This window comes from Etheostoma cragini, chromosome 23 (genome assembly GCF_013103735.1).
Source record: "Etheostoma cragini isolate CJK2018 chromosome 23, CSU_Ecrag_1.0, whole genome shotgun sequence".
In the NCBI taxonomy this organism is placed as follows: domain Eukaryota; kingdom Metazoa; phylum Chordata; class Actinopteri; order Perciformes; family Percidae; genus Etheostoma; species Etheostoma cragini.
Window position 1 is genome coordinate 17,933,784 of NC_048429.1, and position 16,445 is coordinate 17,950,228.

The 16,445-nt window shown below is 41.4% G+C and overlaps 3 protein-coding genes across 4 annotated transcripts in view; 2 read left to right on the forward strand and 1 right to left on the reverse strand.

Moving 5' to 3' along the window:
- golt1ba (golgi transport 1Ba) overlaps nt 1–9,211 on the forward strand; it is a 15,801-nt gene extending 6,590 nt beyond the window's left edge. Inside the window, exons 4-6 of one of the 2 annotated variants that reach the window (XM_034863214.1) lie at nt 6,510–6,591; nt 7,040–7,074; nt 8,234–9,211. In XM_034863214.1, the coding sequence (XP_034719105.1) occupies nt 6,510–6,591; nt 7,040–7,048 (91 nt within the window). In that variant the 3' untranslated portion in view covers nt 7,049–7,074; nt 8,234–9,211. The remainder of the gene's footprint in view (nt 1–6,509; nt 6,592–7,039; nt 7,075–8,233) is intronic. The other variant, XM_034863213.1, reaches the window with a different exon arrangement.
- gys2 (glycogen synthase 2) overlaps nt 8,029–16,445 on the reverse strand; it is a 48,961-nt gene continuing 40,544 nt past the window's right edge. The window contains exons 17-18 of the mRNA XM_034863187.1: nt 10,699–10,704; nt 8,029–8,041 (exon numbers count right to left, since the gene is read on the reverse strand). The gene's annotated coding sequence lies outside the window, so the exon portion shown is untranslated. The remainder of the gene's footprint in view (nt 8,042–10,698; nt 10,705–16,445) is intronic.
- On the forward strand, nt 10,749–15,555 carry spx (spexin hormone). The gene is made up of 6 exons (XM_034863215.1): nt 10,749–11,377; nt 13,473–13,562; nt 13,699–13,756; nt 14,475–14,537; nt 14,718–14,804; nt 15,368–15,555. Exons 1-6 carry the CDS (start codon nt 11,372–11,374, stop codon nt 15,430–15,432), a joined length of 369 nt encoding a protein of 122 aa, XP_034719106.1. The 5' UTR covers nt 10,749–11,371; the 3' UTR covers nt 15,433–15,555.

The window sequence follows — 16,445 nt, forward strand, 5'->3', positions numbered from 1 at the left end:
CCCCCCCCCCCCCATAAGATGGGGTCCCCGAAAAAGGCTCAACAAATCATCCAACCCATTAACACATATTACAAAAAAAATAAAAAAAATAATCTGTTTGTTTTTACCAACTCCACACCCCACCACAGGAACCTGGCACCTGCAAAGGGAGCATATTAAAAGAACAGGAGCAAAGACATCAGACAAAAAACCAGACAGGGTAACCTTTGATTTTAATCAACAGGGGCATGTGACAAAGCATCCGCCATCACGTTATCACTGCCTCTAATGTGCCGGATATCTAAACTGTGGGCTTGTAAAAACAAAGACCACCGCACAAGACGCTGATTTTCACACCGCAACGAACTAAGAAAAGTCAGGGGGTTGTGGTCAGTGTACACTACCACCTGACCACTCCCACAACTGACATAAACTTCAAAATGTTGAAGTGCCCAAATGAAAGCTGACGCTTCTTTCTCTATTGTTGAATAATTCATTTGACAAGAACTAAACTTCCTTGAGAAGTAGCAGACGAGTTGATCTATTCCTTCGTGCTCCTGCAACAACACACCGCAAGCACCCACCTGATTAGCATCCACCTGGAGCTTGAAGGACTCATCCAGACGCGGTGCAGCCAGGACCGGAGCAGAACACAACAGAGCCATTATTAAATGTACTCTAACAACAAGGAGACCACAAAAATTTTGTGCTACCTTTCAACAGGTCCGTCAAGGGCGCAACCACAGTAGAAAAGTTTTTACAAAACCCACGGTAGAACCCCACCAAGCCCCAAAAACGCATCAGATCTCTTTTAGTTGCTGGAACAGGAAACTGCAAGACAGAATGGACTTTGGCGTCCACGGGTTATCCTGCCCCTGCCCAACCACTCGCCCGATGTATTTGTCACTGTTGCCCTGGCAAACTCACACTTTGCCAGGTTGACCGTGAGACACCGTGAGACACGTATTCTCGACATCAATATCATGTTCTATCCAGTGTGTACGCGATGGAACGTCACCAAACAGAGCTGGATAATCTTGAATGATCCCCTCGAATACAGTACTATGTGACTTAGGCAAATGCACAAACAAGCTCTCCAAGTTCTGTAAAGTCTCCAAGTTTTTAAGTCTACCACACTAGAGTGCGGATCGGGCCGGACTTTCTGTCCGAGCCCGGCCCGCGTCCAACAGAGCAGTAACCGAACCCGACCCGAGCCCGACAGGCATTAAGATATTTATGTCCGAGCCCGACCCTAGCCCGACACAGTTAAAATCGCATTTGTTTCTCATACTAATGACACATGTTTGTTTGTTTGTGTGGAAAGCCCGCTTTTATTAAGCAATTGTAGGAAGGCATTCGGAAATGTCAACAGATGAGCGCATCAATGCACAGGGGGCAACAAGCGCCATTAACACAGGCGCGCACAAGAGGCCCAATCATAGCCAATTGAAATTCAATTAACATAGCCCTATCAAAAAGGGGCAAAGCTAACAAAATCCAAAAAATAACACAACAGGTTCTGAATCTTTAAATTAATTTAAATCAACACGATTATCCCCAGCGATAACATTAATGTATCACAAATGGAGCTTATTGACATGAAAATCACTCTTACCATTTTCCTCAAACTGTATAGACTAAACTGCAACATGGGATCTATTTGCATAATCCATTCATCAAAGTTTAGGCTAATCCATGTTCTTATGCAGAAAAAGGATTGCATCAACGGTGGATGGCTTCAAGGCTGTCCTCCTCTGCTCGATGGCCCTGCCAGCAGCGCGGAAGTTGCGCTCACTGCTACTCCTGCTGGGTGGAATGGCAAGGATGCCGCGGGCAAGGACACTAAGCTTTGGGTAGTTGTCGTCCTGCATTGCGTGATTATGAGTTGAGTACATCTCGACTTCGTCCGTGGCATCTGCCAGAGGTACATTTTCCCACTCCTCAAAGTCAACTGCAGCTTTCTTGGGCGCAGGTCCTTCAGTGGCGGCCTCCTCAGTATGGAGGTCACTGAGCTGTCTCCAAACCTCCAGGTGAAGGTTGTCTCTCTCTGAAGAGGACAACATTCGGAGCTGGCTATATTTAGGCCAAAGGAAAGTTGAAATTGTTTGGAGTTCTTGGATCTCCACTTTACGCAAAATCCAACTGAGATGCCGCTTGCGGATGATGGCTTCATAGGGGCTGTCAGTTGTCTTTCTGTTGCAGTGACACTTCAGTTGCTCAAACCACAGAAACACCAGGTTTATGGTTGGGTACTGGTCCCCTTCAAGTTCACGCTGGGCATCATAAAATGGTTGCAGGAACTCGACAAGAAAGTCAAGGACATCTGGAGATATGGCATCGATCCGCCAGCCCTCTGCACGCTCATCTAGTTTTTCGCGTAGTTCTTGATAAACCGAGCGGACAGAATTTAAGGTCAGATATACCGTGCTAAACCTTGTGACTGCCATTTGGATGACTGTTTTTGACAGCAAAGCTGCCATGTCCGTCTTTTTGACATACTTGACCAGTGCCTTCGTAGCTTGCAGAGTCTCTGCAACATTCGGGGCATCTTGGGTCAGTTGTGTGGGGTCCAGGGCGTGTCGCATCACCGTATTATAAATGTGATCCTGGCAATCTAGTCTTCAATATGGTCTGAGGGCACCGATGATGTTTGAGCCTTGGTCTGTCACCCACACCACTTTATTCAGCAGACTCATTTCCAGGCCATACTCCGTTAGAAGTCTGATGATTTCTCTCCTAATATTCTCCACTGTCTTAGACTCTTCCAGTGGGAATGCGGCTGTTGTCAATACGGTGCTTATCATTTTAAATGTTCGTGTCACAAAATGGCAAGTGATGGTCATGTAACTTAATTTGTGATAATTCTCCGTCCAGATATCCATTGTCATTCCGATGTAATTCACCTCAGTCAGAATGCCATTTATCTGGTCAACCAGCTTTGTGCGTTTCTCTGTTGGCAGCTCACGGCACTGTTTTGACACAGTGGTGGGGTCAGGCAGTACGTCCTGCGCTGCCACTGAACCATATGTAGCACCAACGTTAATAAGCTGCTGGGCCAACTCAATGAAACCCCTTCCTTTGATGGAACAAAATGGCCTTATGTCTTTACAGCAGTACTCAACGCATTTTTCAGTCAGTTTTTGTTTGGCTTGCTGAGGGATTTTTCTTGAGGTACTAGTAAAGGCAGTGATGCTCGGCTGCAGTAGCCCAGGTGACTTACAACCTATCCACGTGACGCTGCAGGGCGGAATTCCCGGTCCTCTTGTTATCATATGTCATGAGAACTCCGCAAACCTTACATTGAACATAACCAACAGGTTCATCACTATCGGCCTTGACAACTATGTAGAAATACTTCCACACAGCTGACTTTCCTTCGTTTTCAATAGTTTTAAAATCTCCTGCGGCCAACTTCTTTTTAACATCTTCCATCGTTGCGCTGCCACATGTAGCTTAATACGCACGTCTTTCGTTGTCACAGCTAGTTTAACAAATTTCCGCACACAGGGAGACGGATGTTAGGGTAATATTTGACATTTATTTTAATCCAAAAACGAATATTTGCATCAGGTGAAACAGGCCCATTGGTTCCCTACATAATAAGCTGTTTTAAATTCAAAATGTTCAATGCCTTACCGCGCTGATGTGACCGAGCCCGACCCGAACCCGAGCATCCTTTCTAAAAATCTGTTCGAACCCCGCCCGGCCCGTCGGGTACCGTCGGGTCCCGTCGGGTCCCGTCGGGCTCGGGTCGGGTATCCATCCTCTATACCACACATCACCGGGTCATCAGGTTCCCTGACATCAGCACCCCCATCAACTTTCCCATCAGGAACCACCAAACCTGAGGACACCGAAACAGTGAGAGAGGGACTGGCACTAACCCTATCAAAACTGGACTCCGGTAAAACAGAAAAAAACACAACTATAATATGGCTTCAACAAATTCACGTGACAGAGCCGGGACGCCTTTCTTCGCTTAGGAGTGGCGATCACATAATTCTGAGCAGAGACTTTCTGCCTCACTGTATACAGGCCTGCATATCTAGCCTGGAACGGCGACCCAACAACAGGAGACAGCATCAAAACCTGGTCCCCAGGACTAAACTCACGACGCACAGCTTTACGGTCAAAGCAATTTCATTTTTGACTGAGCCACCTCCAAGTTCTCACAGGCTCTCTCAACAGCAACATAGAGGCGATGACGAAAACCATTAACATAATCAGTTAACTTCATCGGTGGATCTCCTTCCACCAGACCATCTCGAAAAACAGCTAAAGGCCCGCGCACCGTGTGGCCAAAAACAAGCTTGTTTGGACTAAATCCAGTGCTTTCCTGTACTACCTCTCTGGCTGATAACATCAACCAGGGCAGTCCCTCTTCCCAATCTCTCCCGATCTCGGCGCAATAGGCACGCAGCAGTGACTTCAAGGTGCGATGAAAACGTTTGAGCGCCCCCTGACTCTCATCATGAGCAAGTTTCAACACCAGAGAACGAAAATCCTCAGGCACAACGATCTGAAACACTGGCTCACCAACAACATCACCATGGCATGGCACCCATTTCCGCACCAGCAACCCGTCCTGAAGAAAATAACCATGAGGAACATTTTCCATCTCACTCCCAGAGAGGACACCACTCAATAAACTGGACAAAGACTGATCATTCTGCTGGCACTTCACCCAGTCATCCCGAGAAACAGACGGAGGAAGAGTAGGAAGAGAAAACCCACACACCACATCAACACGTGATTCAGGCACACCCGGAGTCGCCACCCGGCTCTGTGCACGCGTTACGGCACCGGCCGGGAACATCCCCGGACAACTCAGACCATTTTGACTCCAATCATTGAATGCCAGCGGTTTAGCAACGACCACAGGAGAAGGCGGCCCATCGGCCCACACTGCACCACCAGCCATATCGTTCCCCAAAATCATCAGTACACCGTCAATAGGCAGTGCAGGACCCACGCCAACAGTCACAACACCATTCACTAAAGAGCACTCTAACCTCATATTATGCCGCGGCACAGGTATCAAATCCATCCCCATCCCCTGCATCAAAAAGAAATCCCCCGTTTCTGTAGCAGATGAAAACGGCAACACAGATTGAACAATGAATGAGTGGTGAGCGCCTGTATCACGTAAAATCTTTATTGGCACGTGCTCCCGCTAACCAACCAAAGACACCACTGCATCAGCAATAAACGGATCAAACCCAGAGCCACAATCCAGATCAACACATACGGGTTTTAGTTCTGACACAACAGAGCAAGCCAAGGCAGGAGCAGGTGACTGTGTAAAAGATTTGCCTCTACCTCTAGGCCTCAAAACAGGACAGTTATCTTTCCAGTGGCCAGTGTCATGACAATAATGACACACCTTGCCACTCTCATCTCTACTACGTAAAGGTTTAAGCACCTGTGAGGGACCAGACATCAAGGAAGTGCCATAGCGAGAACTGGTTTACTTGCCGCTGTAACCACTCCTACGTCTGACGTCACCCCCAAAACACACATCCCCAAAACGTCCTTTTCTGAGTCAAACAGAAATCATCCGCCAACTCAGCCGCTTTAAGAACCGTGGTTGCCTTCTGCTCACTCACATAAGTGGCAACTTGCTGAGGAATAGAATTCTTAAACTGCTCCAACACAATCAATTCACACAGACCCTCAAACGTGTTAACCTTAGCAGCGGAGCACCAGCGATTAAAGTAGGACAACAGGTCACGAGCATATTCAACATTAGTTTGTGTATTGCCCATTTCCCAGCTTCTAAACTTCTGACGATAAGCCTCAGGGACAAACTCATACTGTGACGAAGTGGGTTTGCTCACCACTCGTCCCTTACAGGTCATTAGTTATAGTAAGTAGACACACAGTTATTGTTGGTTTAGTTCCAATTTATTAGGTTGCAGGTTTAAACATGGTTTAAAGGTTTCCCTGTGTTGATACTCACAATTGTTTGTTCCTTTGTTCAGTTCCACCATGCTTGTTTGGGGAGGGGCCGGCCTAAGCATTTCCTGTAGTAGAGGGGTTTCTTGTGTATAGGAATGTTTATTTTAGTTGTTTTTGGTTATTATATAAAAAGGTATGAATTACCCTGACCTGCTTTGTAGGCAGTCAGATAGAAGGGAACTGGTAACCAAGTTCCATAGGTTAAGAGATTGCTAGGTATTATGGAGTAGGGGTTAGGGAGTAGATCAACTTGCTTTAGGTTATAAATGTATACAAATAAGCTATATAAATGAGACCAACAAGTGACTTATATTGCAGCCAATCCGCTTTTGTGTTATTGATGCAAGTGTTTTTTTTAGATTGTAACACAGACATACAATGGATTTTATTTTTCAGCATTGGGAAAGTGCAAGGTAAGCGGTTATAAAGGTCTTAAATTAAGTTCATAATGGTCTTAAAAAGTCTTAAATTTGATTAGGTGAAACCTGCAGAAAATCTGTATTAGGACTCTGACTAACTTGTCTGTCTCTGTCTCCCCCCATTGCTCTCTCTATCCCTCTCATCACATCCAGGGGTTTCTTTCCAGTTGTCGTGGGCTTTATCAGAAGAATACCGGTCCTCGGCTCCATTCTAAACCTGCCCTTCATCAGTTCAGTATGTATTAGCCAGTTCTGCAGCAGTCCTGCAGCTCTGCTTTGTTTACACACAGCATGGCTTTTTCTTGTTTATTAATAACTCAGTTTAAACACCAACAACTATAATAGATTATCCAAAGTGTCCTCGATGACCTACATCTTCAGCTACTTCACATTACTGCTAGTTTAATAGAACAATGTTGTGAGTTTTTCTGGTTTATTGCCTTTAAATGTAGTAAGAGCATCATTCAAAGGAGTCAAAATCTGAGTATTTAAATAACAACAAAGTAGTCTGGAAATTAAGTGGGTCATCTGTGCTTTATCTCCAGTCTGTTAGACACATGGAGATTGTCACTGTTGTAGCACATAGTGAGTTTTGTGGCTTGACATCATGCTCCATGCTGTTGTGTGCGAAACTCCGTTTTGAGGTGAATGTCTCTCTGTCTTTGTTTTTTTAAATATTGAAGCCTTCGTAAGGCTCTGAGGACAATCAGCAGTTGTGGTCAGTCACTGCCGATTTTCCCTCGCATGCTAACACAATCGCTTTACAATATTCACAGTATCTCATCATGGAAGAGAAAGCATATGCATATGCAAGCTGGTAACCCTTTTAAATATTTTCTTATCTTAATTTATTCATCTGGCTTTAAAAGCACACACCGCAGGTGAAACAAGATTCAAAGGCAACTTTGAAGTTCAAGTAATTAATTTAATAGTACTTTCAACACGATTGCAGATTTTCTCGGCCCATACTGATTTCAATATTTTTTGAAAGTCTGACCTGCCGATTCCAATTTTCTGTTTTTCCTCTAAGAGTTGTAATTGACAGGATACACATACATCTATCTTTAATAGAAAATTCATATTTATGTTTATAGTAAAATATTGACAATATTGATTGAAATTATTTTATCTGCACCAGGGAACAGAATCTTCTCTCACTTAAATAGCATCGAGCTTTTTTTGTACAAACAAATCAAACTGGAAATGAATTGCATTGTATCCCACTTTCAAAAATAATAAACAGGTGTATTTTGGCAAATGTAGGGTTCATATTTTCATTATCTATAACTATTTATTTAAACAAAACTATTTTCAACGCCTGGCTCTCAGCTGTTTGATTCAGAATCAACTTAACAACATTTGATGTTAACATTAAATCTGTTTTTATATTTGACTTTTTTGTAAGCTAATTTAACAGAACACACGTTCAGATTAAAAATCCTTTTCAGTCTGTTGGTCATTAACATCAGCAACAGATCGCATGTAGAGCATTTTGACAGCTACACTGTAATAAGAAAAACAGCTAAAGACTGAGTACAAGCTGGTATATGGGTCTTATAACATTTTCTTAAATCAGACATAACAGGATGTGAGTGTGTAACTTTCTGTTCAGACTGAATCCCCCAAAAATAGACCTAGAGTGAACCAAAATGACGGAGTAATCGTGTTTGTCCTGTTAACCTGTGGTGTGTTCTCTTTAGTCATGCATGCCTCCCATTTAAAAATGCTTCAGGACAGCGGGCAACATTGTCTTCCAGGCATCGATTTAATCCATTCTATCACTTTGCATATCATTGAAAGCTCACAGCTTTGTGTGTCAGATTATGCTGAAAAGCAACCAGACACTTAACACGTCCTTTTTCTTTTTTTTCTTCCAGTATGTGGACAAACTGGGCGAGAGCAACACCATGGTATAACGGTGACTTTTTGTACCCAGAGAAGGCTGTTTGAGGACAGCAGGTTTTTTAAAGCAACGCAATCTCCCATCAGGCTGATTTAAAACAGCTAAGGTTATACATTCAGATTCCTACACGTGCATTCAGAAGCAAGACTGCTTTCTGTTTGTCTGCAATTTCACTGGTCAGTGCTACCAATCAAGGGTGCATCAGAGAGAGCAACGTACCACTAGTCTGTTACTAAAAGGTGAAGTTACTAAGGTCACTACAATAAATGTTCCTAATGCTATATATCCTTCACCGTTAAGTGCATCTGGCATGAAAATGGAGGATGGAAGACCCCCTCAAAGCACCTTTGACTCCGTCTGCGTGACTTTCTTACTCTGTGGAACAAAAAGCCAAAACCACTGACCCTCCACAAGGCTGAGAAGCGGATCAACAGCTTTCCATGTTGCCACATTTCTGTGCCTGTGCTTTGACTTAATTTGGACAAAAGCTTTTAAGTCCAGCAATTTGTTACAGAGATTCTGTGACACTTTGTTTATTTTTGTCCCGCAGCTGTTTAAATAGCAAGTGTGGCGGTTGTACTATTTTCCCTTTGTTACATGTCATTTCTGTTTTACGGTTGGCTAATGAGTACTTCTGTATAAATTATTTTTTTAAAGATCTGTGCTTTAATTCATGTACTGTATGGTGTTATTGGATCATACTAGTATTTGTTACTATTGTTATTATTATTATTACTACTACTATTAAAGTCTGGTCACACCAGAAAGTGGCAACACCTAATTCATGATGACACGTGGATGGTGAAGTTAATCAATTTGGTGCTAGAAGCATGATGCTGTAGTGCCTACTCATAAGACTAGGTAGCACAAGTACAAAATTAGCACCAACCACCAGCCAGATAACGGTAAAATGGGCATGTGGCTGGTAGCTTTGCTTCACTCACCAACCAAACAAAAAGGTAATCTAATGAGTGCCTGGTAAAATTTGAACATTCACTAGCCATTTGGCTGGTGGACAAAAAAAGACAATGTTGCACCCTGCTAGCTAGTAAAATACTGTAGCTGATAACCTAACATGCTAGCCAGTCGGGAACCAGGTTACACCCCACCAGAGCTGGGTTGCATGCAAGTGGGTTTCTCTCAAACTATTATCTTTTTTAAATGCTGGTGTTGCCAGGTATTTTTAACTGCTTTCCTAAGCTGCATCATCAGGTTTTTGGACTTCCTGTCTTGCAAGAAGCAGTCATTGGTTTCACTTAATTGTACACTACTAGCAGACACTTTAAACATCTTTCACTGGAAACATTTAGTCATATTGGCAAAGTTAACTTATTTCATGGTAAGTAGCAACCTTTCTAGTGCAAGGAAAAGAAAGGTGTGTCTTATAAAATGTAATTAAGTGCTTGTGATGAAGTCCTCCCAGGCTGTCATATGCCTTTTACTCAATTGATTGATAGTGCTGCAGAGATGGTTATTCCTCCGGCAGGTTCTCCAGTCTCTGCAGAGGCAACCTGTATTCTCTCCCAACTTGTAAAATACGGAGTAATGGCTCTCAGCGTCATGTACTGACGAAAAAAATCTCACTAGCGTTTGTTTGGAATGCACCAGGTATAGCAACAGCTCTGACTTTTAAGGTGACAACGCTAGCTGCTAGTATAAAAGACCAAAAGGGGGCAGGTTGAGTGGTGGATGGATCAAACAACACAGGATTTTCACCCAAGAAATGTGTCCAGTTCTTCTTTTGGTAACCCCAAGCACATCTAAATGACGTTGAAGGCCTTGACAAGGACAGTTTTTGTGTAAGTAATAAATGCCAAGCATCACATTTTGACGTGCTAGCAGTGAGAATGGGCAGAGGACTTTCAAAGCTCTTAGGATGACCGTTTGATTGTTTGTCACCTGTCTGACCGAGGCTCTTCTTCCCTGGTTACTCAAGTTGGCCAAGCAGCCTAATCTAGGAAGAGTCCTGCGGCCTCATTTGTAAAACCTGTTACGCAAGAAAAGGTTTTTTGAAGTAGAGAGAAATTTGCGGTTGCAACATCCAGATATTTGAACATTCCAATCCTCTACTGTTCTGCATACGTTACCAGTGCATCTAAAATCATTGGTTTCCCTGCTCCCAACCTCCCAGCCCTCGCTGACACTGCCTTCACACAAAGCACTCACCATAGCACACAACCCTAGCCACCTTCTGAACTCAGGCTTCATTTTACTTCCATCAAGATCTCTGATCTGTAAGCTTGGTGCCCTTTGCCATAACTGCCCTCAACAAACTGAAGCAATAAAACTCAATGAACGCATGTTCTTGTGACTACAGTGTCACTTGTGGCTATGCTTTTTTGTCTTGTGTCTTGTCTCTCTCTCTGTCATAATGCATTCTATGGAAACAAAGCTACCCAACCACTACGTTGTTTTTGGTAAAGAAATGCAGTATGACAGTATAATAAATTAATAAACTATATCTGTCTTGGATTCACAACCTCATTTCTTTAAGTCTTGGGGCTGCCCTGACAGTTAATGGTATCACCGTAGAATCTCTCACATCACTGTATTGACAGGAAAATTCAGTGCCCCCAGTCTCTTTCACTCATTCAGGCTTTGGGTAATTACATTCATAATTGGAAGTGTGGCATTTTGATTCATAAAACCCAGCTCTCATCTAGCTGAATTCTGCTCCAGTGAGCAAGGTGCAAACACATCAATATTCCCACAGAAGGGGGTATACATCTCCTCACATCAATGGTGGCAGCAAGAACTAATACACATTAGTCAATAACGAATGCTGAAGATACAACATGTGTAATTGAAAAACTACTCCGGGAAGCTGAAAGTGCTTATGGCAGCTGTTTTGATTCAGAAGTATTTACAGTACACTATAGCTCTCATTGAAAGGAGCTGAATCAATCGATGGCTCCGTTCATTCACTCTTCTCAACGCCCCCGAACGAACAACACATTGGCGTGACCTATTGCTGCTGGCATCATGAAGGAGAGCGGAGCACAGAGGGTTCACCGCCCTACAGGATATAAATACAGGGAGAGGGCAAGTATCCTGAACCTTTTACTTTCTCCTCCTTTCTGCTGGACACCGGGCTCACAGGATCTCTGACACCATGAAAGTGAGTACAATGCAAGAAAAGTTTTGGTTTCAATTGATGGGACTGCAAAAGAGGAAATACTATTTAATACTATTAAAGCACTGTGTTAATTGAATTCTAAAAATTCTAAATGGGAGCCCAAGATTCTTCTGGCATATAATGCATCATCTGAATGCTGATGGGAAAAAAGTAATACACTATTTTGCCCTTTAGTTTCAAAGTTTCTCCATGAATTTATTGCTTGGTTAAATTGTTCGGAATGTCTCCCTGCTCGTTTATTATGGTTCATGTTTTAACTTCTTTGCAAAGTTTAATAAAAAATAAAACGCATTGGAACATTGAAATGCATCGTTTAATTTCAGTTTGTTGAAACAAATGTACTTAATACAATAATCTGAAGGGACCGCAAACATTATTTATATGAGAAAATTATTTGAAGTAGTGTTAAGTAATGTTTAGTTTTGTATTATATATTTCTTTGCTTGTAAATAAAGCAAAGTAAATAAATACTTATTTTAGACATGACTCCTGAAAAAAATGAAGTCAACTAATGATTTTGAGTAATGACTACAAATAAACATGATTTATTTATTTTACCTTAATTTCATTAGACCTGTTAAGTTTCACCTTGTGTAAAAACTAGAGCTAGGCAGCGATTAAAAGTTTTAATTGCGATTAATCGCATTCCCTGATTATTCACGATTAATCGCAAAATGAAATAATGAATTCAAAAGTAGTGTATATAGTGCAATTTTATTTTAAATGTTCTGCCATATGAAAAAACTTACCAGCATTTTGTTTATAAAGTAGCAGTTAAATAAAATATTTAGTCTACATCTCAACTTAAACAATGTAGGCCTACTCATCATGTCCAGAGTTGAATTCCACCTGGTTAGAACGTCTTGGATGAGCGACTCCTTCTTATGTACACGTTCTTCTGTTGTTGCTCTAACTGCAGCACTTACTGGACTGTGTTTAGAGTGCCCCACAACTTTTCTGCACTTCGCAAGGACACTGTCAAACGCGCTGTTAAGCAGAGACACTGAGGGACATTGTCCAACGCGCTGTTAAGCAGAGACACTGTGACCTGAGACCGTGCGCAAAGCAGGGGACATGATCAAAAGGCAGAAGGCTCGCAGCAGCGATCATATTTCGTATCTATTCGTACTATCTTTGCCAACTGCTGTGACTTTATTTGACACATTCCACTGCTGTGTAACTTCAATAAAGGGTCCCGCGCATGTTATAATGTTTCCCCTCATAATGTCTTCATCCCAGTCAGAGCATTTGAATGCAACGCCCACTTTTCATCAATATAATGCACTGTAACACCGAGATAATTATGGTTACCCAGTGAGTCCAGTAGTCCCAAGTGAGTCCATTAGTCCCTAAGTAAAAGCAACACCGGGTGCATGTTGTAACGTGGTCGCTTTTGCAGTCCTCTCGTTTTCATACAACTCGTGTATTCTTCTTGGGATGGTGCGTCTTAAAGGGAATCTCATACCTCCCGTCATTGTTGCAATTCTCAGACCGATGTCCTCCACCTGCCGTCATTGTTGCAATTCTCAGACCGATGTCCTCCACAACCTTAACGGGCCCACAGTCTGTAGCTCTCCAAGTTGCTATGGCATTTGTTAGCTTCTCTTGCCTTTGTTTATCTCTACTTACCCACACGCTGTAGGCCATCTACCGTAGCCGATGCCTCCCGCCACTGTGTGTTTCGTTGAATGATTTGCTGGTATCAACTGTCAAGGTGATAATTCAGACTGGAAGTGCTCCGGTGATAAGAGAAAATTTAACTTTGCAGTATTGACAAAGCCTGTGAGCAACAAACTTTTACAATAATAAAGAAAAAAGAAAAACTGCGTTAACGCGCGATAAAAAAGGTTTTGGGCGCTAACTAATAGTTAACGCGATAATAACGCGTTAACTTGCCCAGCCCTAGTAAAAACTCAAATGGTTTAATGGTTACTTACTTAATGGTTAACGGGTCCCCACGCAATAATTTAGTAAAATCTAAACTAATTTGGGGTAACGGATTGAATCTTTCTCTGTGTTGCTGTAATACAAATTATGATTTCAAAAGTTTGTTCCAATGTGCCTTTATCTTCCACAGGGTTTGAGGACAATCACATTAACTTATGTAGGCCTACTCACCCTTTTACTGCTGGCCTCATTTATCTCGCAGTCGTGGAGCGCACCAAAGGTAAAGCTGTTTTATTTCTCTTTATTCCAATATAGACTGTGAGGTTTTCACTCAATATTTGAAAAAAAGACTTCTGAAAGGGCAAGCTTACAAAGGAGAGGCTTTAAATGTATGCAAACGTGTTTCTTCATTAAAGGGCTCTTTTCAACGAAGAAACTGGACCCCGCAGGCTATGCTGTACCTCAAGGGCACCCGTATGTGTTTATTTCATGATCCCATGTCTGTATGGAGACCCAAAGTGTTTAATATTAGATAAATAAATACAACAATGAACAAAAAGACCAAGAGACACACTGAAATACATCATGGCATTTTAATTGAAAAGGATTTTTTTCTTCTTTAAAGTCTGTTTTATTTCATACTGCCAGTCTTTGTCCATCAATCAAGACAAACAAGGCAGAGTTATGTTCACGGGACTTTGTAGAGTAGGTAAAAAACAACTCTTTTATTGTGCAAAGAATGAACTGATTTTAAGAAATATACTGGATTTTTTCAGTCTTGCATAAACGTATACTGCATAATGTGTGTATGTTTACTTAAATTCATATTATTAGTCTTCTTTAACACGTTTGGGGCTTTTTCCCAATGTTTTTTCACTCCACTTTTTTTTTATGTTAATGCCATGCAATGACACATTTGTCACTTTTTCCAATGTTCTTGTGTTACTTGTGAAGTGCGTTGGATGGAACCATCCACGTTATTTCTTTTGACAATTTGGTTGCAAGAATCCCAAATTTCTGATATAGAAACTTGTTGAAAACGGGTCAAATTTGACCGCAGGACAACAGGAGGGTTAAGAACACTCCGGGCTCCATATTGATCGAGCCACACAAAGATAAAGTCCTTTAGTATGTGTTTGAACATTACATTGCAGAGTGCGGGATGCTTCTTTTTCTGTTCTTTTTCCCCCAGAAGGACGAAGATTCATCTCAGAGGACCGAAAAGAAGGCGATGTCTACGACACATTACACTTAGGTAAAACTAAGGTTACTAAGCAAAATTGTTTGTGTAGTTTTGGAAATACTTTGTCGACCTTCTTTATTGGATGGGGATAGTTAATAAGAATGTTTGCCCAAGAGCACGCCAAAAATGTCTTTGAACTGAAATCACCTATGACCCATTATTAAGCAGAATTTGGTGTTTATTCCCTGTCAGAGACCCGCAGTCGAAACACAGAGAAGCTGAGCGTGGACCAGGCGGCCACTGTCCTGCTCAACTTCCTGCAGCAGGCCCGAGAGGCAGGTGAGAGACGCATCAGTAAGCTGCCACACAGCAGCTTTGACATACAGTACGCAGTATACAGTATGCAGCTCATACTTAAGGGCTGAGGTTTGGTTTGTAGTAGTGACGGAAGACATAGTAGTGAGGGTAACTTCATTTTTCTTTCAACCTGGACCAACTCATTTGAATGTTCATGCTCACAATGTTTGACATTTTAATGGTTTTGTACGGAAAAGCATCTGACCGTCTCTCTGGTCAGCAAAACTTTTAGACGCACAGGGGAAAGAAGCACAGGATTCCTACACATCGTCATCCTCATACACATCAAATTTAAGGATCTTTCTAGTACTTCAAGATTAATTTAATTTATATTTTTATTGATAAAAGATTAAGATCTAATTTCAAGTCAAAATAGACAAATTAATTCCTCTAATCCAAACCTTTAAAGACTTTCTGAAATTGCAATGAAATTTTCTGTGTCTTTTGCTCTGTCATTGAATCAACACTTATATTTCATTTACGATTATTACACAGGATATTCTAATTCCCTGATTTAATCTTAATTTTTTTTTACTTTTTCAAAGCCGATGAAAACCCAGATGAGGTGTATATTCAGGAGCTGCCAGTGTGGAAGAGAGAATACTTCTGATCATCTTTCATACATTTCTAAAGCTGATAGAATCAAAAACAAAGATGTGTTAATCTAAGATTATGAAAGGGAGAAGAGCAGCTGATTTGTAAATATGAATTCTCTGAATATGTTTGAAATGTGGTGTTTTAATAAAAAGAGTTTGAAATCATAGCACTATTGGTCTAAATTTGTCAGAGTTTTTGAAACTTCCTTGACAAAATATGTAGGGTATTTTTCTCCCATCACAAAGTGTCAGATAAAAGTACACACATACAGATGCATGTCAAGTCTACCAATATATCACTTCGTAGGTCAAATGTAAGTAAAGGACAGATGCATTACATGCAGGGGCGGAGCCAGATGTTCTAGAAATAGAAATTATTTGATTGGAATAATATAACCACATATTAACATGACTTGAACTGTAACACCTGAACACTGCATGTTGCGAGTGTGTGAAAACTACATGTAGTCAGTAAGCACACACAGAAGTATAGCTAAAAGTAATGAACAATTGGTAGAAATAAATAGCTAAAAGTAATGACTAAACAGCTCAAATGATTAGTTGAAGAATTAAAGAATTGGTCAAAAAGCTAAAAAAACCAAGAAAAAAAATCAACAACATCCACTTTTACATAGTGAAGAGTGTTATACATTTAGAACATTGATGAAGGGGTACAGTGTTTGTGTGTGTGTATGTTTGTCTTTTCAGACCAAAGAGGTTGGGAACCACTGCCATCCACTATAATCAAAAGTATACGGACACCTCTGTCCACACCTGACATCAGTATTGGACCTCATCCATGTAGTTTAACAGGAAAAACGATTATGTATAGAACATACTTAAATACTTTGAGATACGTATATTTAACTGAGAGATAACTGAACAATAATCATTATACAATATATTAGGAGCACACAGGGTTCAAACTGGAAAACTTATAATTTAACTGGGGCTCATTCACCAAACGTTCTTACAAGGAAATGTGTTTTTAAATCCCACTTATGAACTTTTTATGAAGATTCTGACA

What these genes read in the sequence shown, in the direction of transcription:
- spx (XM_034863215.1), top strand. An exon ending in AGTCGTGGAGCGCACCAAAG is followed by an intron (nt 13,563 to 13,698) that starts GTAAAGCTGTTT and finishes TCTTCATTAAAG; the next exon opens with GGCTCTTTTCAACGAAGAAA. An exon ending in GCTGTACCTCAAGGGCACCC is followed by an intron (nt 13,757 to 14,474) that starts GTATGTGTTTAT and finishes TTTTTCCCCCAG; the next exon opens with AAGGACGAAGATTCATCTCA.